The sequence below is a fragment of the Cyrtonyx montezumae genome, unplaced genomic scaffold, assembly GCF_038088225.1.
Source record: "Cyrtonyx montezumae isolate F1298 unplaced genomic scaffold, pur_monq_1.0 scaffold_16, whole genome shotgun sequence".
NCBI classification, from domain to species: Eukaryota; Metazoa; Chordata; class Aves; order Galliformes; family Odontophoridae; genus Cyrtonyx; species Cyrtonyx montezumae.
The window spans coordinates 8448023-8475755 of record NW_027071892.1 but is presented as its reverse complement, the minus strand read 5'-3'; the positions used below and the strand labels follow the sequence as shown (position 1 = coordinate 8475755).

General features: G+C 42.7%; 3 protein-coding genes across 4 annotated transcripts; 2 read left to right on the top strand and 1 right to left on the bottom strand.

The window, feature by feature from the left end:
• Positions 1 to 224: 224 nt before the first annotated feature.
• Positions 225 to 4985, top strand: KDM8 (lysine demethylase 8). Its single transcript, XM_065732655.1, has 7 exons — positions 225 to 677; positions 804 to 970; positions 2161 to 2293; positions 2766 to 2807; positions 3626 to 3775; positions 4527 to 4619; positions 4708 to 4985. Exons 1-7 carry the CDS (start codon positions 225 to 227, stop codon positions 4870 to 4872), a joined length of 1203 nt encoding a protein of 400 aa, XP_065588727.1. The 3' UTR covers positions 4873 to 4985.
• Positions 4986 to 5668: 683 nt separating this feature from the next.
• On the bottom strand, positions 5669 to 13311 carry NSMCE1 (NSE1 homolog, SMC5-SMC6 complex component). Of its 2 annotated transcripts, XM_065732660.1 has the most exons (8): positions 13157 to 13311; positions 11437 to 11558; positions 10446 to 10523; positions 9737 to 9883; positions 8675 to 8791; positions 7917 to 8037; positions 6817 to 6892; positions 5669 to 6236 (listed from the first exon to the last, which is right to left on the bottom strand). In XM_065732660.1, exons 1-7 carry the CDS (start codon positions 13272 to 13274, stop codon positions 6828 to 6830), a joined length of 768 nt encoding a protein of 255 aa, XP_065588732.1. In that variant the 5' UTR covers positions 13275 to 13311; the 3' UTR covers positions 5669 to 6236; positions 6817 to 6827. The 2 variants fall into 2 exon arrangements, with proteins under 2 accessions (XP_065588732.1, XP_065588731.1); XM_065732659.1 differs by lacking the exon at positions 5669 to 6236 and having other exon boundaries at positions 6658 to 6892.
• A 913-nt stretch (positions 13312 to 14224) lies between these two features.
• IL4R (interleukin 4 receptor) lies at positions 14225 to 27279 on the top strand. Its single transcript, XM_065732651.1, has 11 exons — positions 14225 to 14292; positions 17218 to 17325; positions 20220 to 20361; positions 21137 to 21288; positions 22285 to 22439; positions 23027 to 23183; positions 23666 to 23765; positions 24323 to 24392; positions 24528 to 24604; positions 24698 to 26531; positions 26577 to 27279. Exons 2-11 carry the CDS (start codon positions 17253 to 17255, stop codon positions 26715 to 26717), a joined length of 2901 nt encoding a protein of 966 aa, XP_065588723.1. The 5' UTR covers positions 14225 to 14292; positions 17218 to 17252; the 3' UTR covers positions 26718 to 27279.
• Positions 27280 to 27733: the final 454 nt, after the last annotated feature.

Below are 27733 nucleotides of genomic sequence, written 5' to 3'. Positions count from 1 at the left end.
AAAAACACGCCATTAAAACTGAACTTTACTCTCAATCGCTTTTTCAGCTTCAGGAGAGCTGGCAAAGCCCATCACCGCTCCTTCTCTGGAGAGCACGCGCTTAGCGCACGGGACGCGCCCGTGGCAGCGAAATCCCGCCCGCACGGCGGCGCGCGCGCATAAACCGGAGGTGCTCCGCGTCGCCCCCCCCCCCGCCAGCACTGCGCATGCCCGGCAGCGCCGCCATGGCCGGTGTGGCGCTGTGGGCGGAGGCGCGGGCGCTGCTGCCTGAAGCCGAGGGGGAGCTGAGCTTGGAGCTGAGCGGAGAGGTGGACGACTGCGTGCCGCCGCTGCTGCTCCGCGCCCGGGGGCTGCTGTACGGGGCGGATCCGCCGTGCGAGGCGGCTCTGCGGCGGCTGGGCGACGTCCTCCGCGACTACGCGTGGGAGAAGCTGAACGCGGGGCCGTGGCGGGACGTCAGCAAGGCGTGGCGGCAGGTGTACGCCTACGGCTGCCTCTTCGGCGCGCTGGCCGAGGTCGCCGCCCGCCGCCCGTTGGCGCCCGCGGTCCGGCTGTGCGACATGGGGCTGCTGATGGGCGCCTCCGTGCAGGACCACGTCCTCGCCCGCCTCGTCCGGCTCCTGCAGGCGCACCTGCCCCGCGCCGCGCCGTGCGACGCGGCCCCGGGCAGCGCCAAGGTACCGCCGGGCCGGGACCCCCTCACCCCCCCGGGCTCCGCTTTCCGCTCGGCCCGACCGTCCCCACGGGGCTCCTCGGCGGCCGTGAGGGGCTGACGGCGGTTCCTCGGCGGCGTTCTGTTACAGAGGGCCCGGACTGAGCCCCCCCCGGCGCCTGTTGTACGGCCCGAGGACGCGGTGCCGCACGAGCGCTGCCCCTCGCTGGAGCGCTTCCGAGACTGCTATCTGATCCCACAGAAGCCCGTGGTCTTAGATGGGATTATCGACCACTGGCCGTGCATGAAGAAGTGGAGGTGAGGATAAGTGCCTGATGAGGACAAGGATCGGGTCTGTGTCGGGTGTTGCATTGCTCATCTGTAGATGGGTGACCACCGGAGCAGTGTGTGCTCTTCTGCTGCCCCACGTCTCTGTTCTGTGAACCTTGTAGGTGCTGGAAGTCAGATGGCACAACTCATTTCAGAACTTTATACTGCAGGGGCTGCAGTGTGCCTGGGCAGCCAGGTCCTGGCTGTTGTACCCAGACAGTCCGTGCAGGAATGGTGCAATGCTGGCATACTCCCTTTGCTTTGTTTTGTTGAGCTGGGAGCTACAGGTTAGTAGAACTGCTCACGAAGTGAGTTGGTCTCCATCAGACACTACTCAATTATGTTTACATCTCAGAACTTGCTCTTCAATTTCAGAGCACAAATACGTGTAACTGGCTTTTTTATTCACAAATACAAACTTCAAGTAGCAGTTTTTAAGCATTGAGTTTCAGACAGCCATATTCAGGAGAAATAACATCACGTGTGCTGCTTGTTTGATGTAGGCAACGGTGCCAGCATTTCCAGTCCTGAGAATGAAATACTTGTGAGATAAAGCTCACGATCTCTCTCAGAAGGGGAGAGAACGCTCAGGTATAGTTTGAGAAATTGCTTACATTCTTACATTCTGAGGCCAAGGATAAAATGTAGATTATTGTTGTTACGTGTTTTCTATGTACCATCATGTATAACTTTAATATATTCATATATTCTTTACATAGCCTTATTGTTTCAAAGATGTTTTAGTCCTTTTTGCAGCCAAGGCACTCCAGTCTTCACGCACAATGATGAACTCTTTAACAGAGATACTAATCACAGTCAGTGAAGGGGTATGAATTACTCTTTTGAGGAACTCTTCTGACTGTTGCCAGGATGGATATTATTGGCACCTGTATGCTAGCATTGGCTGTCACTAGTCAAGAGAGGCTAACTGCTTAAATCTCAGCTGGTAAGGAAACTGCACTTAATTGAGATAAACAAGGTTTTAATGTAAAGCAAGATTCAGTAGCATAATGTACACTTGTTTTCTTACTGCTTGGGTTACTTTCTGCTAGCTTTTGTCTCTGCTTGATGAGTTTTAGAGGAAAGAAACTCACATTAGTAGACTTCTTTTACTCTCGAAGATTGCTTTTGGTTGATTGTCCTTCTTGAGGAAGATGATGGAACTAATTTTGTTTCAGTGTGGACTACGTCCGTCGAGTCGCTGGGTGCCGCACAGTCCCCGTAGAATTGGGTTCCCGGTACACAGATGAGGAATGGTCCCAGAAGCTCATGACTGTCAATGACTTCATCAACCACTACATTGTCAATGAGGTCTGTTACTTTCAATTTATTTTTTTCCTACTTACTTTCACAGCTGGGAATCTGGAGCTCTATTTCTGTGTAAGCCTTTTAGCAGAAGGGACCGTGTGCCATTACAAATTAGTCTATGGTGTAGCCTGGAATGGGATCTCAGGGTGGTTTGTGGGGAGCAGAAGTGAACTACTCTGTGTAACAGCAGGGTCTAGCTACAACATTGCAGAGTATTGTCATAGAACTGACAGCTGAAGAACTGCTGTGACTCCATATTGCTATTGCAAGGTTTCTACCAGCTCTCTACACTGTTTCAATTTCAGTATAGAGGTAAATATTCAGAAGACTCCTTATACTGGTCAACTATTGAAGCAATTCTGGTACTCTGAAATAGTGGACTTTACCTACAAGTAAATTCTACTTAACTATATGTAAATAACCAATTAGTCTTAACCTATATGTCACTATGTTTTTTGTTTTGTTTTCATCTCAGAACAGTGTAGGATACCTTGCCCAGCACCAGCTCTTTGATCAGGTAAAGCTCCATGAATATTTCTTCTTTCTGTAGTCAAGTGCTCCCTCTGTATGACAAATGATCTCTGAGATTGTAACTTATCCCTGATGGAGGGGTGTAGGGAGGTTTTTTTTCCACTTGGCTGAAACAAGGAAACAGCCTTTGGGTGGTAAGACGTTTAATTTTAGGGCTGTTTTGGTACAATGTAGCATTTGCTTACAAGGATACCACCTGGAAAGCAGCGCTTCTCCCAATGATACGTAAGTCAGGGAAGTGGTTTGAACAGGAAACAAACTTCAGAGTTGGTACTTTCACTGCCTTTTGCAATGTCATTTCAGGTAACAAGAGGAAATCAGGTCTTAGGGACGGAGATTAGTGGGCATGGTACTGATGGGTTGACAGGTGGACTGGGTGATCTTTGTGGTCTTTTCCAACCTTAATGATTCTGATTGGTGGGAGATACAAAAAGGAATCACACAAAGAAGCAAGATCAGTGGATAGAAGATAACCTCTACCTTTTCCTTGAACAGCAAATATGCATATACTTGTAGCTCTCTCTTCCCTTGAGTTTCTCTGGTTTCTTCTAAAGCAGTCTCTGAATTAGGATAAACCCCTTTCTTTTCTTTCTTCCACCTCCTTCCAACAGAATCTGCTAGAATAGGAAGTGTGAGGACATCTCCTGTAGATTCCCAGCAACCCAGCTACTTTTCAGCTGCCATTGCTGGACAAGAAGGTTATTTGTTTGTTTGTTTTGGCAGGCCCTGTTACTCTCTTTTACAAACTACATCTTTTGTAAGTCAGTAGGTACCCTTTTTAATGTTCATTTCTTTATGGAATAGGTCCCAGAATTGAAAGAGGATATCAGTATCCCTGACTACTGCTGCCTGGGGGAAGGGGAAGAAGATGACATCACCATTAACGCGTGGTTTGGGCCAGCAGGCACTATCTCACCTCTTCATCAGGATCCACAGCAAAATTTTTTAGCCCAGGTCTGTACTCTACTTACTTTGCACAAGCCTTTAATGTTATAGCTAGAAAAAACTGCTTATCACATGTAAATATAACAGTCAAGGATGGCAGGCAAATTGACATATAACTTAAGTATAGAGAATATGACCTTGCACTCTCTAGCCTGGAGGAGACTGAGAAGGAATTTTATCAACACTTTGAAATATCTAAAGGGTGTCAAGAGGATGGGACAGGTTCATTTCCGTGGTGCCCTGCAACAGGACAAGTTGCAACAGGCACAAACCAGGATGCAGGAAGTTCTGGATAAACACAGCAAAGATCCTCAGCACTGTGACACAGAGCCCTGGAACAAACTGCCCAAAGTGGTGGAGTCTCCTTCACAGGAGACAATGCAGAACCCACCTGGACACATTTCTGTGCAATATATTCTAGGGAATGTGCTTTAGCAGGGGAGTGGACTATGTGCACCTCAAATAAGCATCCAGGTGGATGAAAAGCTCAGTGTGAGCCAGCAGGGTGCTCTTGCAGCCTGGAAGGTCAACTGTAAGCTGGGCTGCATCAGAAGAGGGGTGGCCAGCAAGGCAAGGGAGGTGATTGTCTCCTGCTCTGCCCTCATGAGGCCCAACCTGTAAGTAAGCAGGTGTATTTTACTGTTAAATGCTAACTGTGGTCCACAGTGTGGTATATTAGACTGGTTGTTAGTTTACTGATCATTTTCCAATAATGTATAGATTCACAACTGATTAAAACAATCTATTGTAATATATACAGGTATTTGGAAGAAAATATATCCGACTTTATTCACCACAAGATTCAGAAAACCTGTACCCACATGAAAGCCACATTCTTTACAACACCAGTCAGGTAAATAATCATCTGAAACGTTAGTGTCAGTAATGTTAGCTCATCTAATGACATCTAAGTAAACACTTTGTTTTTGTTTTTTAAATAGGTTGATGTAGAAGATCCTGACTTAACAAAATTCCCCAACTTTAGAAAAGCTGCATTTCAGTCCTGTGTTCTGATGCCTGGACAGGTTCTGTTTATCCCAGTTAAATACTGGCACTATGTACGATCCCTTGATATTAGCTTCTCTGTCAGTTTCTGGTGGTCATAACACTGAATTATGTGTAACATTTGTTAGTATTGTGATAGCAATTAAAGATCAGGAAAAGTAGCATCTGGTATGCTTCAGAAGTGAATTCTATTTAAACATGAGAATGTTTTTTTTTTCCCCTGTGAGCATCTGTTGGGTCACCACTGGGTTATGTGTGTATACAGCACTATATATGAGCAGTGCCAAAACTGCTTTATAAACTATGCTTGGAGCATCAGGTTAGTTTCAGTTTCTACTTGGATTTAATGACAGTAAAAACTGTTTTATGAAGTGATGGATATTGCTGCCCAGAAGTTCAATAATCTGGAAAAAAAAGTATCCAATTCATAGTTTAACCACAGTTAAATAATCAGAAGCTTAATTATCTTTTAATCAAAAAGTCAGATGAATTGCAGACTGCTAACTGACAAGGAAAAGATACAATGCCACTCCACACTAGTAGCTAGCACCGGATAGTCCTTGTTTCCTCATCACGTCACTTTTGAAAGGATAAAGTATCTTTAACAGAGTGAAGCTCTAGTTCTCAGAACTGGAAAAAAAAATCTTGATTTTTTTTTTCAGTGTTTCATAGATTAAGCTGAAAAAAATCACCGGTTTTGTCAGAAAAATTTCCAAAATAATTTTAGAAGATAGGATCTCTGGTAAAGAAATGTTTAATTTGCAATTGCAATGGTGGGCATCCTGCAAACAGGAGCACACACAAAGACAATGTTACAGCTTTTATACCTGATGCTTATCTTTTCTTCCCTGGTTCCTCATTTATTTGCTCAGTACTTCAAGTTCACAATCTTCCTGATGCTTAATTAAATGTGGAGGTGCCGACCCAACATAAATTGTTCCTAGCTAAACATGAGTACTGCTACTTAGTTAACTCTTATGTTTTCTTCACATAGATCTTGTCTGTCCAGTGCCAAAATTTAGTACTTCCCCTTGTTGAGGACTTATAACTTGTCAAGGTCTTCTGATTTATAACAGCACTATCACTGTTTGGGAGTGGGTATATGGCTTGTTCCAGGTGGCTGCACAGACAAGAGCTGCATTTTTCATATCTATAAATTACTCCATCTCCCTAATTGCTGAGATTATAATTACTTCACTATCCACTGAGTGTGCATCGATGTGGAAAGTTCATCTAAAGGACAAGTAATGAAGACTATCAGAGACCCCCGATGAAGTAAAAAGACCCCCCAAAAAGACTGTTGTACTGATAGAGGCCGCTAGATGGCTGCAGAGACCATGAAATAAAATGCTTCTCTTCGTTCCAGTGCAGCAACAACATTCCATTCCTACAGTTTGACTGTAGAAACATTCCATCTTTTCTTGAACATATCTGCGTGTAACCTCACCATATGATACAAACTCTTCTGTCAAAAGAAAGACAAAAAATGAGCAATGGTGCTAGCTGGAAGTTGGGACTGTAGCCAGCCCTAAATCAGAGATTCAGATGAACTTTTTAGGAGAGATCTTGACGCACTGTGTGGTCAGCTACTTGAAAACCATGTAAAAAGTTACATAGGTGAACTGATAGATTGTGGAATATTCATATGCCCTGTGGTGTTAATAACAGGTTTCATTCTCGGTTTTCCTACTGAAACCATACAAAAATGAAATACAAAGGTTGAGAAAGACCTTGGGTAGTGATTCATTTGCATAGATTACTTCTCAGCAAAAACATGTGTCTTGTTCACAAACATGAACTGAGACTCCCAAACCAAAAATACAGAAAATTGCACACATACACACACTTCCCAGAATGTTGTCTGGGCATAATTGTGTAGGAAAACATAGAGGTCAATGGTAGTTTTATTTTAAGTTTCTTAAAACTTTAGAAAAAATAAAGCAATACATTAGTAACAGCATACTGTTACTAATGAATACAGTGCAGTCTGGCTATTCTGACAGAGAATGGGAAAATAAAGATCACTAAAAGCAAGTTTTATTGACTTCAGCTAAAGCTAAGAATGAGGCTCTTTTCTGCTTTCTCTTTTTGATGATGACTGGGAATCTCTCTGAATCGTATCTACAGAGAAAGAAAAAAAGCAAAAGTAATGACACATGAAAAAGAAAAGATTATAATGGTATGACTTCCACATTTTTACAATTCTTTATATGTTGCTGTTCAGAATGTCCAACTTCTCTAGTTCAACTGAGAAATTCTTAAATGAGTTTGCGCTCTTCTTCGAAACTCAGTATTTCCAAAAGTTTCAGTGTCCCTGCCCATCCCCCAAAATGTTAATACTGTTATAAACAGTGTGCACAGGATGTGCAAATGACCACAGGAGAATCTTTGGTGTTTCAGGGTATGAGAGGTAGACTGTGTTTTTGCAGTGGAAGTTTCCACTATTTTCTGTATGCAGTGTAGGCCTTACTGAACTTATAACCCTCTTGTGAAACAGTTATATAAGTTCTTGTTTGTTTTTTTTTTCCCATGAGGGAAGTTGCTGAACAGAGGAAAGTTGAGACTCGAGGTATCCCGACTTGGGTAGAACTAAGACAGGCACAAGGTAATGTAAATATGCATGGTGGGAAGAACCTAGCACAAAACAGAAAGAATGTGCTAATTGTTGGAAACATTGCCCTCCCATTTCCATAGAAAAGTGCAAAGCACATAGAAACAATGGCTTGGTAATGGACCTTCTATGCAAAATGTATCATAGTAACAGCACCAGGGAGATGGTGAACCTGAGACAACCAACGAGCAAGTGCCAGGAGAGCACTGCTTGTGTCAGGTCTGGGGTATAGAACAGAATGAATTTCACTGACTGTGGCACAGTCTCTGCATTCAATCTCTGCATTACACCATTGCTGCAGTCATGAATAAACTTTGCTGCTATCACTAAGATCTTTGCCTAACCAGAAATCTTTGTCTTTGAGCATTTCTCACAAGGGCTCAGTGTTGCCAGAGTATGGTTCACTTTGAAACATACAACTGAAATCAGAAACATCTGGTATTCAGCTACGATTACAAGCAATTCAGGCAGTGCCATTGGATATCACAGTCCATTCGTAAATATTACACTTTTTAAACAGATGTTACTTGGTACCTGGAATCTCATACGGCCAGACACTGTTACACTGAGGGCATCGTGGTTTAGACTGAGCTTTGAAGTACTTTCCAACACAAGGTAAATGCATTTCAATTCCACAGCTTTTGCATGCTTGGCTCTGAAATCAGAAGTGTTACAAGAAAACTGTCTTAATCTGCTCTTCTGTCACAAATGGCTACAGATAAACAGAAGTTTATACCTACAGCTGAAGGACACTCAAGGCTGGTAAAGCATGATAGGAATTATTCTCTCGGAAACTAGGAAATGCCATTTTCCTATATGGACATAATTTAGCTTGAAAGACAAATGCTGAGCTATTTGACTGCAGTAAGGACAGCAATTAAGATGCAAAAAGTAATGTTAGGGAAGAAAGTTAGTTGGGAAGATGAAGATTCAAAGACAAGGAGCAAGAGAATGTAACAGTTCTAGAACAGGAGCTCAGGTTGTAATCTCCCATGCAAGGTTAAACTGCAAACTTGCCAGGTATCAACACACAGTGCTTTAGTAAATTATGTGTAAATAGACATTCATTCTTAAGTCCACGGTGGTCAATTCCTGAACCAAAATCCTACAACCAAAGATGAATATGTGTCACATGGAAGATCACAGTTATCTACGTTATTTTACATTATAAACGTTATCAGATTACAGCACCAGAATTTTCACTGCCTGCCTAATGCTCAAGGGAAAGTGTCACAAACTTCTGTGACACAAACCCATCTGCAGATAGCAACGGAGCTGATCAGATGCATTACCTGGATGGCAAGGCTGTGACAGATATTACACTTCTTTGCTACATCTTGATAGGCACTGAGAATGTATTGTTCCATCTCCATTATGCAGCGAGTATGCAGAGTATATTCCCCATTTCTCTATGGGAACAATTGATGAGATTAGCAATATCCCTTAGTTCCTTTCTTCCTTTTGGACCTTTCTCGCTACCTGTTAGCAAGCACTTGACATTAAAGGGTGTCTACCATCAGGAAACATTCTTACACTGATAAAGCACAAAGCCAAAATGCTTTTGTAGAGGCATTTAATTTACTAAGAGGATCGTAAGTCACAGTTTTAACAAATACAGTTAGAAATAATAAAATACCTTGAAAGATACAGATGAGCAAGCATGCTCTCCTTAAAGGCATATCATTAGGGGACCCTTCATTTGCACATCAGTGGAACTTCTAATGGTTTTCTGCAAAATCTGAGCAGTTACTATTTGAGGTATCTTGAAAATCTCTGCTAAATCTCTCTAATGTAAGGAAGTGGGTGGCAGCAGGGTGGAAATCTATGATGTGATTACAGCCAGGAGAAAAGAAGACTCAGGTCTCAATTGCCTTGGAAAGCAAGACTAACCTCAATTTCCCATTTTTCCAAAACATGCAGTGTAACCTGTACATTTCTAGTTCAGGAGTTTTCAATGTGTTTGGCCTTACTGCTTTTCAGGGAATTCTGCATGTAACTGACAACACTGATCATTCTGAAGAGCTTTCTCCAGCTTTTGTTCCAAGTTTTAAATGTGCCATTCTGATTTGTAGAAGAATGCTTTTTATGTTGTAATGCAGATACACACATTAGCTTAGGTAAAAGAAACAGAAACCACAACCACGTTGTCATGCATGCATCTACCCAAGGACTTTTTGCTTGTAAATGTACCAGCTTTTCTGTAAAAAATCACTGACTGAAGCAATAAGCATCACCCTCACAAAACCTCTATTATCATCTATTAATGAACATCTTCAGTTTCCGCCACCACAACCATAAGAAAATAATATCTGGACCTATTAAAGCACAAACACTCGAAAAGATGAAGCAGTTACCTCAGAGAGCCACTTATCATCCACAAAAATTTTCAGCACTTGTTCTGCTTCCTTCTTCTTCATTTTCTTTGTCTTCAGTTGGTCGGCACAGTTTAAAATATCCGTAGAAGAGGCAAAGCCATTATCTGATAAAATGATTAGGTCCATCTATAGAGAGAAACATTTCCAATTACAAAATAGACTGCGCAATTAAATAGATGCACCTTATGGTCACATACAGCTTTCTCAGCATCTGTACATAAGCATACATTACCAATTTTCAGAGATTCTCTCACTGGGAATATTCCTGCTGCACATCATCACAGAGCAGAATGCAGAGTTTATGTGCTAGTAGTAATATGTGCCATGACAGCACCAACTCTGCAGTGCAGATATGGCTGTATATAGATGCTACCTCAATAATGGCAGAGTGGATTCTGAATAATATCAGTTTAGATGGCACTTCAGCAGCTGTCCCAGAACAGCTCTCTCTCTCTAGTTTATAAAAAAGAAATAAATTGGAATGCAAAGTTGAAAAAAGCTGATTCCCTTCAAGAAGGGAATCGTTACTTGTATATATTCCCATTTCCCTCCATACCCCATTTCATGTAGGATAAAATTCAATTCAGTTATGCAAGATGGCCACTAATTCTTGAAACACATCCCAGGTTTCCATTCATTTTAAGAGAGTACTTTCACAATGTTATTTGTTAATAGCAGACATACTTACTGTTTTTCTGAACAATTCTAGTTCATTTTCTGCATAGTCTGATGCCATTTTAGTAATTTCAGTTTCTGCCATATTCACCTACCAAAACAAGAAACAAACAAACAAAAAAACCCCGTAAAGCGTAAAGAATATATAATCATAAAATTAAAAGAAACGTCATTCCTATAAGTGGCATGAAAAAGGCTGTTCCTTCAAGCTGTTGCCTGAGTCCTTCCTTTACAACCCAAACTTTCCAGCCATATGTTCCTCATGACTGTGTTTGCTCAGTCCAAATTCCTGAACAGTTCCACCTGCCACCCATCATAGTCTGGGAAAAATGGAGATGGAAAAGTGCAGAAGAATTTAAGTGCAATTTTTAAGTTTACATTAAGCTAACAGAAAAAAATTCAGAATTCTGGCACAAAATGCAAATAATGCAGTATCATTAATATATTCCACCAGCATAATGCTGCTGGACAGCAGCAGTAGCTATTTTTATAATACACGTTGTTTCCTTTTGAAGAACAACTACTGGTATATCAAATTCTTATTGTACATAACTACGATTTATTATTTGGTAACTTCATCAGCAAAATGACACACAAATGGTAAAAGCAGAGTCTAATAACAGGAGACCTACTGTATGGCCTTCTGGGATGATTATTTAACCTTTTCTCTTTGGCACTTGCATTTCAGAGCATTCAGGGAAATGCTTCTAGTCGATTCTTTAGCACCCCTTGATGTTAGGTTGCTTTTGGATTAAGAGAAAAAGAAAACTCACGCTGAAGAATGCTAAATAAATCAGACGCTGGTATGGGCTTTGCTGCCACGTTCCCTTCCCACACGCCTGCACTGCTGGCAGTTTATCTTCCCACTTCTTTGTTCCACAAGTGACTTCTACAGCAGCTGTCAGCAGAACAGTGCAACAGCATCCTGACCTGCTAAGGGCATGAACCTCTGCGGTCGTTAGGAGAAGCTAAAACCTCGAGACGGCAGCACCTCACATGCTTACCAAGGCATAATGAGTTCTCCCATCGACTTCAGACATTCCTTTCCGGATCTGCATGAACAAAGGCTGCAGCTGGTTGTTGATCGTAGTGACAAAATCATCCAGTTTATCTTGTGCATAGTAGACTGAAAATAAGAAAGAAACACAGAGGGAATAAAAAAACCCACCGCCTTTTTATGTTTAAGTTGTAGCAATTTCTGAGGCAGAATTCAAACAGGTTCATTAAGTGCAGCAGAGAATTTTATCGCAGTGATTATTCGCCTTCAGAGAAGTTCAGCTCTTTCACAGTCAGACTTTATAAAAAGAGAGACCAGATATTTTGCTTCAATTAATGGAAACCACCACACTGATTCACTAATTACAGTGACTTGAACTAAGTTGAACTGAAAATAAAATATAACAACAGAAAATTCTTGTACACAATTGATTTCTTTAACTTATAAACAACAAATTCCTTGTTTCTGTGTTTCCTGTTTCATAAACTAGTGGTACATAACAAGTTGCATGCCACCAAACATAAAATTCTAGCTTTGTAGCTATACCGTTGGTATTTTGTGTCGTGCTTTATAAGCAAATGAAATAGTATGAGAAGTTTTATCACAGACATCATTCAGACAAACTTTGGAGTAACTCTGGAGAAGCATGTGCTGTGGTTTATGCTTGCACAGCCACAGCATGCACCCTCCAAAGTTTCCATCCAAAACAAAATGACAGTGGCACAACTCCTGATGACTTTGAGCATTAAGTAACAGCTCATACCTTTAGAAAAATGACTGATATCTCAAAACTGCTACCAGTTATACTATTTGCAATTGCAAAAGTCAATTACCAGTGTAACAGCATCAGACAAAGGTCCAAAGCTCAAAACCCAACTGTACCTTATAGTACAGTACAATGCAAACAGCACTAAGGATACTCCTGCCCAGAAAGCTCCTTAAGTCTTATTTATAACAAGACTCCATAAATGGACAAAAGAACAAACAAATTAACAAATTATTATTACAATAAGTGAAATTTTGATAAATTGTCTTGCCACCTGCCTGGCACCTTCCAGAAAGAAACACTCTGCATAAATAAAGATCAGTGAGAATTCATGTCAGCTCCAGAAAAGGGTAAGGTGAAAGATAACACACAAAAACTCTTTTGTAACATTTTGAGATGAATGGCTGCTCTAGCAGATCAAAAATGATCTGTCAAAAATGACATCAGCTCCCTGTACATATCTAATGGAGGACGCACCACATGAAGTGCTGCGATTTAAGATCCAAAAAGCTCACCAATACTATTTGCAATTCCAGAATCTTTTGCAAAATCACAGCTTCCACCTACCAAACAGTTCTTGTTCAGGAAGCTGTACCAACCGACTGGATCAGAGTCCATTTATTCAAACATGTCGTTATTGAAAACTAGCTACTTACTAGGTTTGCTGAGGAATTACGCAGAGTACTGTGGTCTGCATTCACTCAGTATCCAGTGTCAATATTTTTAAATACATAACCTGAGAAAACTTAAAATGGAAGTGCTGTTAGTAGGTTTTCTTTTGCTCTGTTTGTTAACTCTCAGGAAAAAGAGAAAACTCATGCCACTCAAGTTTTTTGGTTTGTTTTGAAGTTATTTTTGGCTAGTGTACACTCTTCAGAGATGTAATTATTTAATAGTTGCACCGTGAAAAAAAAAAGAGTTCTCCTATCTCCCCACATTTCTTTCCAGAAGAAAGACCCACCTTTGCTGATTTCACAGCAGCGCCTGTGTAATTTCCTAGCCTCTGCTCCCTCCATTATCCCATGTGACATCAGGACCTGCAAGAACCGTCGATGAGCATCAGACATCTCAGCTGCCATTCTGATGTTCCTCCAGGCTTCAAATGCTGCAAAACATATGAACTGCAATTAATGTACATGCGGATGAAAAGATGTACATTCTGAGCACACACAGCATTTCAATTAAACTCCCTAAGCACTGGGGGCAAAAAGGGGCACCTCCACTGGTACAATTTACAAGCATGGCATGCAGCTCCTGTTTATCACTAACAAAAGCGCACAGCTGAAGGTGGTGACTGTACTGAAAAACAGCGTTTTGTAGCCGAGAATTTGCTCTACTCAATCACGTTACTGTGTTCTTCCCGTTTGTCGTCATTTTCACGGAAGTAAATAGGAGGCATTACTTTCAGCGCGAACGTTGGAACAAAGTCAATCATCTCAAGGCATTCCCCGGGCAAAGAGACGAACAAAGCTCCAGAAACCTGCACGCGGGACCCAGGAACGGACCGGACCGGACCGGACCGGGAAGCCCCGCCCGCCCGGGGGCTCTGAGGTCGGAGCGCTGCCGCCCGCTGCCCCGCTCCCCTTCCCACCCCCAACGTTTCACTCTTACAGCAGTGCACGCTGCCCGCTCGGCGCTCTGCGCAGCAGCTCCAGGGCCGACATGAAGACCTCTCGGTTGCTCGGCTAGCAGCGATCAGCGATCGGCGCGGCCTCCTGCCATCGATCAGCTCGGCTCCGCGCTCAGCTCAGCGGCGGCGCGCTGTAAGAGCGCCCCCTTGCGGCCGCGGCGGAGACGGTTGGAGGGACCGGGGCGGGGGCGGGGCGCGATCCCGGCGGAGCGGAGAGGCGGGGTGCGGCCACGCCCGGCAGCGGAAGGAGGGCGGGGCCACGCGGGTTCGCTCCGGGTCCGCAGGTGCCGGTTCCTCCCGCACAGCTTGGCCCGGCGCCGTCCGTCTGCCCGCGGGCCGTGCGGGGCCGCCGCGTGCCCTCGGTGCGGGAGTCGCGGAGAGCGGCGGGACGGGACGGGACGGGACGGGACCGCCGGCGGAGGGAGGAGCGGCTTTGCGGGCGGTCGACGCGGATCCGAGCGGACCAGGTAGGGCGGCAGGGCCCCCTCGATACTGCGGGCGATGAGTCCGTCCGGAGTCCCGCTCGGTGCGTGCCGGTACCCGTCTCGGGGCGGCGGTTCCGCGTTTCCGCTCTCGGCACCGCCCGCTACGGCGGAGTTTGATCCACTCGGAGCGGCCCCGTGGGTCCGCGCGGTGTCCGCGCCGTTGGTGTTCATGAATCTCTCGCGGAGCTCTGTCCCGCGGGGCTGCGGGGCTCCCCGGGCTGAGCGTCGGTCACGCGGCGATGTCCGAGCGCGTGTTCCGCGTTCCGGGAATTTGCCGCGTTGAACTTTCTCGGAAACAGTGAACCAGCTTTTCCTGAAACGCGGATTTCGTTAACAACCGTTCCCGGTGCGTGCGGGTTCCCAGGGAGCTTTTTCCTGCTGGAGTTTCCCTGGCTGCGTTCCCTGATGGGTTTTCGCCACGCTCGGTTTCGTGGGCGAGTTTGAGTGACGCGGGTGGAAAAGACTCCGGGGAACCAAACACGTGCACGAGCCGAGGTCACGCTCAGGGCCCGCGTGGGGTCCCTGCTCCCCGAGGAGGGGCACTGGGTTTGTTACCTCCTCTCGTGCAAAGCCAAGGGATGTCTGCATTGCTGCTGCTCGGGAAGCTGGCTGGGAAAGGTGGGTTCCCCGCACAGAATGGTTGGGGTCGGCCAGGACCTCTGGGTTCCTCTGGTGCTCCCCCGCTCCAGCGCGGCCACACGGAGCGGAGTGCCCAACCGCACATCCCGTGGGCTTGGAGGTCTCTAAAAGGCAGAAAATTCACAGCCGCTCTCGGTTGCATCCCCAAAGCTTAAAATGAGGTTGAAATGGCAGGGCTAGCATCGCGTTCTGCTCCCACACTGTGCCCGGTTCTGGGCTCCCCGCAGGGATCTCCTACAGAGAGGCCAGAAGAGGGCACAGGGATAACGAGTGGCTGGAGCATCTCCCGTACCGAGGGAGGGCTGAGAGACCTGGGGCTGTTCAGAGAAGGCTGAGGAGGGATCTCATCTCTGTTTATAAACACCTAAAGCGCAGTAGTCAAATCAGTGGGAGTGGACTCTTTTCAGTGGTGTGTGGCAGTAGAACAGGGGGCAATGGGCACCAGCTGGCACACAAGAATTTGCATAGCAGCACAAGGAAGAGCTTTTTTGTTGTCAGAGTGACAGCACTGAAACGAGTGGCCCAGAGAGGTGGTGGAGTTTCCTTCTCTGGAGGTGTTCGAGGCCTGCCTGTGCGACCTGCTGTAGGGAACCTGCTGTTTTAGGTAGGGGTGGTTCTGTCCAATAGCAGCAAAAGTAAACTGAGCAGCCTTAGGTCACAGTGACCATCATCAGCCTTTTGTGTATGAGTTACCCTTTGAACACAAGCTTTGCAGATTATACCTGTCGATCAAAGATGACCCTAAATTTACTTAAAGGCCTATAGCAGAAATTACTGGTTTTCTAAAATATTAAATGAAATCTTTTCAATCTTTTTTTTTTCCTTCTCCCTGTGTAGATGGGGACAACTTGATCTGCTAAACCCAGCATGGAAGCAAAGCTGACAGACAGAGCTGCTTCCAACCCCAGCAGAAATCTTTTTGAGTTTTTGGGAAAGTCACTTCAACTTCTTACACCTTATTTCCTCATATATATTACAACTAGTAGGTTTGCCGTGTACTTGGTGTTCTCTGTGTTATGTACTTTATTAAGATTGACATTATGTTATTATCTGACATAAAATCTTAAGAGCTAGCAGATGTTGAAAGGTCACTGTTGAATTTTCTCCCTTTGTGTTGGCTTTATAGTCTGTTTCATCACTGTTTCATCAAAGCTGCAGATTAATTCAATTTTTATCAGCATACACAGAGCATTTTTCCTGTAAGGGAAATATTTCTTTTCTGCCATCTGTGAATTAGTTTATGCATATATTATACAGGATTCTTTGCCAGAGTTTTAAGGGTTCCTTATTACTTCACAATGAACTGGAAAGCAATCATGCCCTCTCGTGAAAAAGGCAGGAAGAAGAGGAGAAGGAGAATAATGTCTTGTGCTGCAGTCGGCTGCTCTTTATTTCTTCTCCCAAGCAGCAGAAAAAAACATGTGTGTTCTTTTTCAAAATGTTATTGCTGTCCTCAGTCACATTTTCTGTTCCCAAATGTGAAAAGATCTGTTCTTGAGTAATAGCTTTCTTGAGTACTTATGGGAAACTTGCTTTTGAAGCTGATCTTGTTTTACTGGATGAGCAGTAATTGCTGCAGATAAGATCTCGAAGCAGTTTCCATTCTGATGTTCTGTTTTCACTCAGTGTTTTTATCTCTGGAGCTATAAGAATGAAAGCTTCAGAAGTTTGTATTAAAGAGTGATCAATTACACATGTGGGAATAGGAGTACAGTACCTCTTCTGATCAGCTCTGTAAATTGAGTTATGAATTGGTTATCTTGGGGCTGACTGGCATACCAAAGCAGTGATTGACTGTACAAGAAGCACTCATACTGTTAAATATATTGAAGAAATCAGCGTTACGCTGGTATTGCCCCCCCGTGCTTATTCTGTCTGACAGCAAGCAGAAAGCAGCTGCACTTCAGAATGCTCCTGGTTTTTGAGATGACTTATTTGAGGGAATATGGCTTTAAAGGGCAGCATGCCTCGGGCTCCACGTTCTTATACATATACGGCATCCACATGCATACTTCCAAAAGGTCATTAAATAATGCTTCAGCTAATTACTTAAAAAGGTTATGCCACAGCGAGGTTTCTTTGTGCTTTGCACGCTTCTGGCTCAGTTGCATTACCTTTATTTCCCTGCACTTCTTTTAAGCAGATCTTTGGGGGGACTGGGCGTTGCAGGGATGTGAATTCTAACATCCAGCAAAGCGGCAGAGAAGAACTGTGCCCTCACTTTAATTGGGAGTAATGTAAACTTACAATGTTGTCATCTCATTGCAGAATCTCAGCACGACTTGCCCTTGTGAACCCGGCTGATGAAAATGATAGCAAGATTCCCTGTGCTGTGTAACCTGTGGATTCTTCTCTTTCCATATGCAGCAATTGAAGGTATGCCTATCAGTGTTCTTAAATTATTATACTTAATTCCACCAGTGTTTTCTCATGACTAGGAATAACTGGCAGGCAATACTTTTAACATTAAGTAGTATAAAATCTGCAACCTCAAATGCTAGAAATACCTGTGTACTAGAATAAAGTCTTAGATCTCTTGGTTTTATTGATCTTCTCTATGTGAGCAAGAAAAGAAATAGGGATTTGCAATAGGGATGAACTGAGGTTTGGAAAGTCATCTTTGGAAAGTCATCTCTGCTTCCCTGTGGTCTGATCTGTTCTGAGCACTGCAGCAAACAGGATGCTTGGCAGTGTCACAGCAACATCTCTGTAGAAATCTCATAGGAGTCTCTTGTTTATTTTTATAGCTGCCACTACTTGCTGTGTGCAGTAACCAGCAGTAGATCTGCAAGGAACTATAGGGAAAAAAGCAGGAGTACATAAATGTGCCATCAACAGGCATCTGTCAGTCTGTGTTCTCCAAAGTGTGCAAGGTTGGAAGGCTGAGGTGGCTGGATTTGAACAGATTTGAAGGATACTGTATGCCAGAGATTGTGTACTCTGCCCTGTGCCTGTACAGGGACAGCTGACTTGCGTGTGGTGTCTTGTGTGTTCTTCACTACACCTTTATTGGTCTGGCAAGATGTGTAGCTGCATTTAAGTCTTAGTGCTGCTTCTTAGTTAATGGTTATTTTATGAAGTTTGTGATGGAGAGAAGTTCTGTAATAAAGACAGGTTCGAAAGTCACGTTCTTCTGACAGTGTACCTTTATTCTCTGGAAAATTAGTCTCCCATTTTACTTTTATGTAGTTTTTATGTTGTGTCAGGAAAAATCTATGGGTTTTTTTGGTGCATGTGCACGCACTTGTTTTACAAAGCCAAACAAAATAGTTAAAATAAAAAATAGCTTGTCCAAAAAACAAGATTTCTTAGCAATTTTCTTATATCCAATGAGTTCAGACATGCTCCTACTGCTAGAGGGAATCTTTCAGTTTGAATTAATGAGAAAGATGAAGGTTTGTAAGAGTGTATCTTCTGTGTCATCTGATCTAGGTAGATTTGCTGCAAGTTATCTTCATCGAGGTTCAATTTCACAGATGTTCACTTCCCTGGTCAATGAATGTTCTTTCATCACGGTATTCCAGTTGAAGATTAAAGAAGAAATTCAGTGTTTCAGTTTCCTTTTTTAACTGCATGAACTGAAAACAATTTACGGAATGTGGTTGCAAAAGGAAATTCTCAGAGATGAGTCCCTTTAAAAAAAAAATAAATAAAAGAAAACTTTGTACCAGAGATGAGGAAAAGGTCACAGGAAGACAGTACATAAAATAATTTGGAGTGCTGGGAATCCATGAGGACACTTAAAAGGAAGATAAAGCTACTAACCAGCTTAAGGCAGCAGGAAGAGCTTCATTTAATTCAGATGTCCTTGAAAGTGTAATATAATGTTTCAGTATGTTAAAATTCATCTTAAAAGAGATCAGAATGTTAGTATTTCTTTAAGAAGTCTTTCTGGAAGTGGAAGAAAGAAAGGCACTAACAGTAAAAATATAAAGGGCAACAAATTATAAACAGCAAACGGATAAGTAGAGGTTCCTGTTGGAAATAAATGAGCAGTGTTACTGTTGTAGTAGTGCAGATGCTTAGTCTTCAAGTTGCAGCAGTTGGAGTTATTTTTGCTTTTGTCTCATTGGTTCACGTTTGGTGTTTTTTGTTGTTTGTTTTCCTTTGTTTGTCTTTGAAGACATTCAGAACAAGAGAGCAAAAGCAGTGCTGCCATGCAGAGAGGATATGAGTGATAGCTCTCATAGATTAGTTACAAGGGCAAGATATTTATCTTAGGAAAAACACTTTCTAAGTCCTGAACAACAATGAAACCACAAGCTGCAGCCAGCTCTAGGTTTATACCAGTTGATATATCAGACAACATCTGTCGTGATTTTCACTAACAATACGAACAATTCTTTGGCAGTGTTGTAAGTCCTCACTTGTGTAGATGAGATTCAGTAACATTTCTGAGTTCAGTCAAGTGATCCATGGGAGGCCTTGTAGAAAGGCAAACGAAAGTGATGCATGTGTGAAATGAGCATGAGAGACCACATGCGGGCAGTGATAAATGATTGTTTCTTTGAGACAGGTTTTTATTGAAGTATCACAGGGTGCAGTGGTAAATCCTGTTCTGTGTGATTGTGTCGGTGCATCCCAAAGGGGAACTGACCATCACATTGCATTTGCAGATACTGTACTACATCTGATGTAACTTATGTACACTCTGAAAACGTGTCATAAAGGGACCACAGAAAAGGAGGAACATGGGATGAATAGAATCAGATGAGGTAGTTATGAAAAGAAAAGCTTTTGCTTTGGAGGAATAATCTGAAACAGGAACCCATTGAGATAAGCCCAGCGTTAGCTGAAGGACTTTACAAGATGTGAATTGCTGGCAACTAATCTTAAATTTGCAATGTAAAAGATGAGAATGGAGAAGTTAGTAATGTGCTAGGCCATGTGAGCAGAAATGTTTACATACTGCAAAGAACCCAAATCATGCATTTACGTGGCCCTTGTATAACTGTCAACAGAAAGCTTCTAGCAGTCTAAGAAACCAAGAAAAATACCAATTAAAAGGATTCTGAAAACCAACCAAAGCTATTCTAAATGTTAATGGGGGAACTGAGGGAGAGAAGAATTAGATCTGCAGTGAGAAACTGCTTAAGGGAGGCAGAAAGTACAAGCTTAGGAAGCTTAGAACAGTTGTAGATAAAGCATAAGTTCAGGCATTAGTGAGCTTGGTCTGACTATTACTTGTCTGTATTCTGCCTTTTGAATTTTAAAGTTCATTTTATTCTTCTGATTTTCATGCATTTCAATTATGTGCTGCTTCTCCCTAGTTATGACTACAGAACATGTACAGGAATTTGCATGCTTTTCTGACTATGATGAAAAGCTGGTTTGTCACTGGAAGGTGCCTGCACAGGTGAACTGCTCCAAAGAATTCCTGCTCTACTACAGGATGGAGTCGTCTTCTCAGCAGTGAGTGCTTAATAAGATTTTCCTTCATTGTTGATGGAACATAATATATTCTATAGCCATTACCAGCTTTGATTCCATCCCTCTGCCATAGGTTCCTAGGGCAAGATGTGGTCAGGGCTGTCCTCGCTGCCAGGAGGAAGATATGTTCTGCAACTAAGATTATGCTTTGTTCAGTCTTTTGCAGACCTCTCTGCTTTCTTAGTACAGGATATACATCAAGTAGTGCTTGTAGGAGCAGTAGTGATCTCATAAATGTACTGAACCTTCATTTCATGAGAAACCATGCATGATTTACCAGGGTTTAGTGTGCAGTACAACTCATTGTTCATAGACTGTTTGCTGCCTTCTGCAGCAGAGGCAGTATTCTTGCCATCTCATGCGGAGGAAGACAAGTCTGAGCTTTCCTGTTCCTCTCCATACAAGTTCTCCAGAGACTTACAAATAACTTTGCTTTGTACACTGCAATAAAACTGTTCCCATTCTAGTAGGCCATCAGTCCACTCTTTCAGAGGTGGAGTATGCTTTTAGGGTTAACTTTTCTTCTCTAGATCAGTCTTAGCTTTTCATTAGTGCAGCACCAAGAGGTGATTGGGAGGATGTAGGGGAGGGACTTGGCTTTGTTTTGGATTTGTTTGGACTAAACATTTCTACAAACTGAGATAGCTTGTATCAGATTTGACTGGCTCCACACACTGGGAAGTTTGATTCCCCACTTCTGAAAAATAGCATGCCGTGCTGTGTAAACACTCTTACATTTTCTGCCTGTTTTTTTCAGGTATGTGTGTGTCCCTGAAAACAGAGAAGAGATTTTTGTGTGTGCTTGCACAATATATCCTGATTATTTTGTATCAGGCCTCACCTATATTCTAGGTCTACAGTTCAATGGGACCAATATGTGGAATTCCAGTGTTACACCAGCCCAAGTTGGTAAGAAACTGTTCATTTTGTCACCAGGGCATATAGTTTCAGGCTTTGCAATCCTACCTCACTCCTCATTAATGCTACCAGAAGAATTTTTCCTTAGTAGATGTGGAAATGTGAAATTTGTAATGCTGGCTTAAATGAGAAGTCCATTTGGTTTAGAAACCCAATTCTGAAGTTTATACTTAAGGAAAGACTTCAAGCAATGGGGCAGGCAGAGTGGTTCTTCTGTTAGCTGTAACCTTTCAGCTGCCAGACATCCACAGCTTGGGGGCTTACATGTGCATCTAGGGGATTTAACTTGGTGCAGAATTCAAGGATAAAGAGGAAGGTACTACTTCCAGATTCTAGAATGCTAAGCTATCCCTACTGAAATTCCTGTCTCTGTCATCCTCTGAGAGGAAAAATTAATGACCCTGCTCTTTCACAGGATGAAGTATAGATACAGTTCATATTTCTGTCAGCATCTAGTTTGTTTAAACCAGTAAGTGTTATGAACACTTGTCACCTCAAACACTTGGAAATCATTCACGTGCCTTGGACAGGCATTCATCTGCAGTGATGATCTGATTTCTTTCCCACGTGATGTCACTGTGGCTTACCAGCAGAGTAAGCAGGAGCCTGTATCAGTTTCTAAGACAGGTAGCCAGGACAGTGGTAAGAAGATGTATGCCTGCTGTATGGCACAGCATGTTACTGTGAGGGCACAAGTTGTTACCACTTCTTCAGGTTGAAAGCCACATTTGGTGCACCAAAAGTAGAATTTGAAGCTTGTTCATCCAGCATGAATTTTCAGTGCTTGTTGGTGAATACCTCACAGTTGCTCTGTTTTGTCCTCTGTATGCTTGCACTAGAGCTTAGTGAAAAAGCTTCGTGAAAAGGGTTGAAATGCATCAATTCTGACATTTTTGCCTCTGGTAAATGTCTTTTGTCTCTGATTCTTTCCATTAGCACTTCTACATTGTCGTGTTCTCCTTAATTGTATATTTTTTTAATGTACAGTTAAGCCAAGGGCTCCCAAAAATCTTACTGTTGAGAAAACTGAAAATGGTAATTTCAATCTGAGCTGGGAGGAGAGCTACACTGCTTCATCCAGGCTTTTTGAACAACCAGTCATCTATGAATTAAAATACTGGAGCAGGCAGCGCCCAGGAGAGGTAAGAGACAGCTGGTCTCATTTTATATCTCTGGAGCTTCAAGGTTCAAAAATCTTGAAAAACTTTGAGACCATTTTATGAACAGTGGTGTAAGGGCTGGCGAGGGCAAGTCCCACAGTGTTCCTGAGCACGTGCTTTCTGTTGGTCTCATTCCCAAGTTGATTCAAACTGGGCCTTAAAGGGCTGAAACTTTTCCTGACTACTGCCCCGAAGCTACTGGCTGCTCTCAGTAGACAGGGCAGAGACTGAAAACTCAGTCCTTCTGATAACTGAGATTGGGAAGCTGAAGGCAATTTGTGATGCTGTGGTACACTTAGGATGTTTCAAGTATCCTCCTTATCTCTGCAGCATTTTAGGGCAGGGCTTATTCTGCCACGGGAAGAATGTGTGTGGTGGCATGTCACAAATATCACCCCTTCATGACTGCACAACACAATAGCACACAGCAGATAATGTGTACAGTCATTCACTTGCTCATTTGTGAAAGATCACAGAAACATGATACAATTGGTATCTAATTCCTGCCACAAGCCCTACTCCCCATAAAGAAATCGGTAAACTCTCTTACTTCCTTGACTTATTTTCAGGTTTCTGTGACGTCAATTAACTACCAGGCAAAAAGCTTTGAAATCACTGCAAGGTCCTTGCAGAGGGGCTATGATTACGTTGCAAGTGTACGGTGTAAATACATAGACTACCCAGCCTACTGGAGTGACTGGAGTGATGGAGCTGAATTTCACTATGGTAAGTATTATGACAAATCACAGCTTGGTAGAAGAAGAAACTTTAAGGAAAAAAACAAACATAAAAGCAAGTGGTTCTAAGTGAGCAGGAGAGAATTAAGTGGGAAATTAAGCAGTACTTCCACCATTAGAAGGGGGAGACTCTAAAAATAATATTTCTGAAGAGCAACAGAGAGGGCAAGAAGCACAACTGCACTACAGTCCTGTTCTAGGGACTATATGATGGGTTGGTTTCTGAGAGCTGACAGATTGTTTCACAATACACCTGGCTCTCCCAGTTCCTAAATCACTGCTGGTAGGTGTCTGACTGAAGTATCTGCACTGACCTTTAGATGTGACACACATCACTGCCACTGGTAGCTGTGTATGTGCTGTTGTTTCTCTGCAAAGGCTTTATTTTACATCCTCTAAAGTAGTAGGTTTTGGTATTGTCAGTACGTGTATAAGCAGATACATATGTAAGTATACCTATTTATTTAACAGATTATCAAGTAACATCTGAAGACATTCTGCAGATGGCTGTTCCTATATCTTGCATCCTGATCATGGCAGTAGCTGTGATTTGTTATTTCTGTTTTACCAAGTATGTATCATACTGTTCATGGGTTTTTAGAGACTTGTGCTTTGCACAGATATCAGTACTGCTGTTGCTTGGCTGAATATTTAGTGGTACAGGAAGCTAATGATTTTTCCTTTGCATCTTTATCTCCAAACTCTGTGCGCAAGCATCTTTTAAACATGAATCTGCTGTACTCTGTCATTTTCTGAAAAGATAATTGAGTATTTTCTACTAATCTCACTAGAATGGGCTTGTTACAGCATTAAAATAAGCTGCAGTCTGTTAGTTTTGAATCCCAGGCTTTGCTGGAGTTCCAGTAAGGATGGCTAAAGGTATCCATTTTTTTTTGCATTTTAGTGACGATATTTTTAGTGACTGTGGTTGCATAGAGCAGTCATACACAAAACACAAAGTTGGTGCAAATATGTTTACAAAAAACATCATTTAGAGATGCACAGAAGAAGCACTTACCTCTTCTGCTTTTCCCTTCTTCTTAGCAGTCTGTACTGCTGCAACAGGAAGTGTATACTGATCAAGCCAAAATTCTGTTAAAGCAAACAGTTTTCATTCTTGCCTTACAGAGTGAAGAAAGAATGGTGGGATCAAATCCCAAACCCAGCAAAGAGTCATTTGGTTGTAAAAAACGTCAAGGTAATATAAGGTCTTTGCAAAATATACTTTTTCCTGATCACCAGAAACAGAATATAGAGTAAGTGCTCTTGGCTGGCTATTGTGGGAAATACTAAAAGCATTTCATGTGTCCTAAAATTTGTCTCTTTTTATTAGTTTTCAGTCTTGAGCTACATTGATGACATGAAGTTCCCTTTCCATGATTCAAAGCTGAGTCATGTGGAAAAGCAAATGTAAGTAAAATAAATGGGGTGAGGGGAGAACCTCTGCTTTACAGCATATTTTCTTATTACATGAACATTCTCTCCTTTCCTTTTTATTTCCAGAAACAGAAGCTGCAAAAGCTGTCTGGCTCAAAGTTTGTCAAGCCAAAACTTCAAAGAAAAAGATAACATCAGAAATGTTGAGAAATCTTGCAGTTGCTGCAGCAAGCCTGAAGTGTGGTTTCCAAAAGGCATTAATGCAGTTTTAACCCCCGAGACTGTTCTTGTTGAAGAGTCTGTAGAAATCTGTGAATGTTTAATTGACACTGAGGCTGAGAGCCAAGAAAAGACTAGTGACCACATGACCGTATTTGAGCCTTGTGAGCCCAGTGTCAGCACTCTGAGGGAGCACGCTGAACATAATGATGCACTAGCTAACATGTTCATGGAGCTCTTGGCAGATGAAAAAAGTGTGCAAGATGATAAAGACTCAGACATCATTACAACTAAAATCTTTCAGAAGCTTGAGTCAGAAAATCCTTCTCAAAAAAATCCAAAAGAAAGTGCAGTCCAGACTCAGCAGTCACCTGGTATGTTTCATAGAGTCTCTCCTTTCACTGAAACCTCTCAGGATGAGTACAATTGCAGTACAACCAGCAAGAAGTCAGCACAATCAGAAGAATCCTTTGAATCTGGCTATCGGAGTTCCAGCACAATTTCTGCTTCTCTGGATGCAAGAGACTCTCCCTGTAAGCTTCAACAAAGCCTTTTGCCATGCATTTCTGAACGTCAGCGTGACTCATCTGTGCTTATCTGGGAATCTCTAAATAAACCAGCCTTTGACAGAATAAGCAGCCCTGCATACAAGAGCTTTGACACTCTCTTATCTCCATCTTTGGAGCCATGTAGCTCTGCATACAAGAGCCTGGATGCCCTTACATCTCCATCTGTGGAGCCCTGTAGCTCTGCTTACAAGAGTTTTGATGCCCTAATGTCTCCATCTGTGGAGCCCTGTAGCTCTGCTTACAAGAGCTTTGATGCCCTAACGTCTCCATCTGTGGAGCCCTGTAGCTCTGCTTACAAGAGCTTTGATGCCCTAACGTCTCCATCTGTGGCTAACAGTAGTTTGAATATGCATTTTGAAAATATGTGCTCCTTACCATCTTTAACCCAGTCTCCTGAGACACATGCAAACGATGGAGTTTCAGCTTTCATACCAGAGGAGGAAATTCATAAGCAAGCAATGTATCAAAATCTTCCAAAGGAAGACAGCATGCTTTCTTGCCCTGCTGGACCTCAGCCATCTGGTTATAAACCTTTTGCTACTGCAGTTAAATGTAGCGATGCGCACTTTGACAATAGCAGTGAAGTTATCTCAAAGTCACTGTATGAACCCTTCGTTCATGCTTTGTACAACAGCCTGAGAGAAACACCTCCAGAGATCATAACCCATGAATCTGACCAGAAGACGGATGGCTGTGAATGTTTGATTGTTCAGGACCTGGATTCTGGCGTTGCCCCAGGTGTAGGCTCTAGTGAGAAAGTCACACACTGTAGTAGTGATGGCAGCCTTTCGACTGTCAGCTCTAACGAGCTGTTAAGTGATAACGAAGATGAAAACACCAGCAGAGGCAGACAACTGTTGCATTTCTTAGAACTGAACTGTCAAGATTTTAACAGAGAGAAGACTATAAAGGAAACAAAATGTAATTACTTTAACTGTTGTGGTGAAGGAGTGCAAGGGAGCAGCAGTAACAGAATAAATACTGACTTCCAGTGTTCCCCACACAACCATTTGAGGAAGTTTGGAAACACAGAGGAAAATGAAGAGGTGGCAAACAGAAGGCGTAGCTCAGCAGCTAACTTACCTAAAGAATCACTGGATGGCATTGGGCTAGCCCTAAAAACTGCCGAAGAGCCCCTGGAGCTCTTGGGCTCAGACAGGTTGTCAGCTCATCTTCATGTGGATAACTCTCATCCTTCTGATTCTCATATCAGTTACAGTGGGAATTCTGGACTGGCACTTGCAGTTAAAAAAAGACCACCAGAACTGTTCAGGGAAAACAACAGGAAGAATGAGAAAAAAGTTAAACTTTTACAAGCTCTTGCTCAGGAGGACAGCTGTTACATGGAGGTTGCCTAGTCATGTTTGTCAAGACAACCAAACCAAACTTTGGAAATAAACTGTAAGGCAAATTGAAATAGTGCTTTATTATTCCAGTCTTGCCTAAAATGAAGGCTGCTACAGTTCAGTCATGGATCCACTGGGTTGTAATGCTCATGCCTGCTGCTGGACTGGCAGCTGGCACATGAGGCAGACCCTTGGGTTACAGAAGGGGCTAGCAGCCACCAAATAGAGCTACTGCATTTCACTGGGAGACAAAACCAGAGCTGAAGTTTCTCTGGTTGTGATCATTCTCTGAAAGTGAGCAGGAGCTGCTCCAAGTTGGAGTTCTTACTCAGCACAGCTCCTGCAGTTGTTGCTCTGGTTCTGTATGTTGCTTGGGAAGCACAAGAAATGATACGGATGGTGCTGATGCACCTGGAGGTGAGGTAGAATCACAGAATGGTTTGGGTTGGAAAAGACCTTTAAGGGGAAGTGATTGATTTGCACTGATGGCATCGCACCTTCAAATATTTATTTACGGGGGGTGTCCTGTGTATCTGCTGGCACCACAAGGTGGTATGTTTCTATATTTGCTCAATCAAGAAGGTCTTTAGAAATTACATTATTGATGGTCAGTTTCTTACTATAGAAGTAAACAGATGTTTCATTCTTACACTATTGTAAATGGAATCAGATATTTCTAAATCATTTTCTCTGAATGTTTAACAGTTTATGGTCAGACACAGTTCATGGGTTGTTCCTTGGCTGTTTGTTGTTGTCCAGTCACAATGGAAACTATGCCTGCTGCTTTCAAGCTCTTGTTGGGTAATTATTCCAGAAGTTATACTCGTGACTCTGAATTTTTCTAGGTCATTATCATGTATTTTGATATTGTAAATTCCACCTTAGCGTGCTGTCAGTGACACAAAATAATTAAGTAATGTTATTTTATATGCATAAAAATGTGTGTACTTTTTATTTAGAAAACCCTATTGGCATTGCCATTCATAAAGAAGGAAAGAGAACAGATCTCTGGCTGCTACACATAAGCT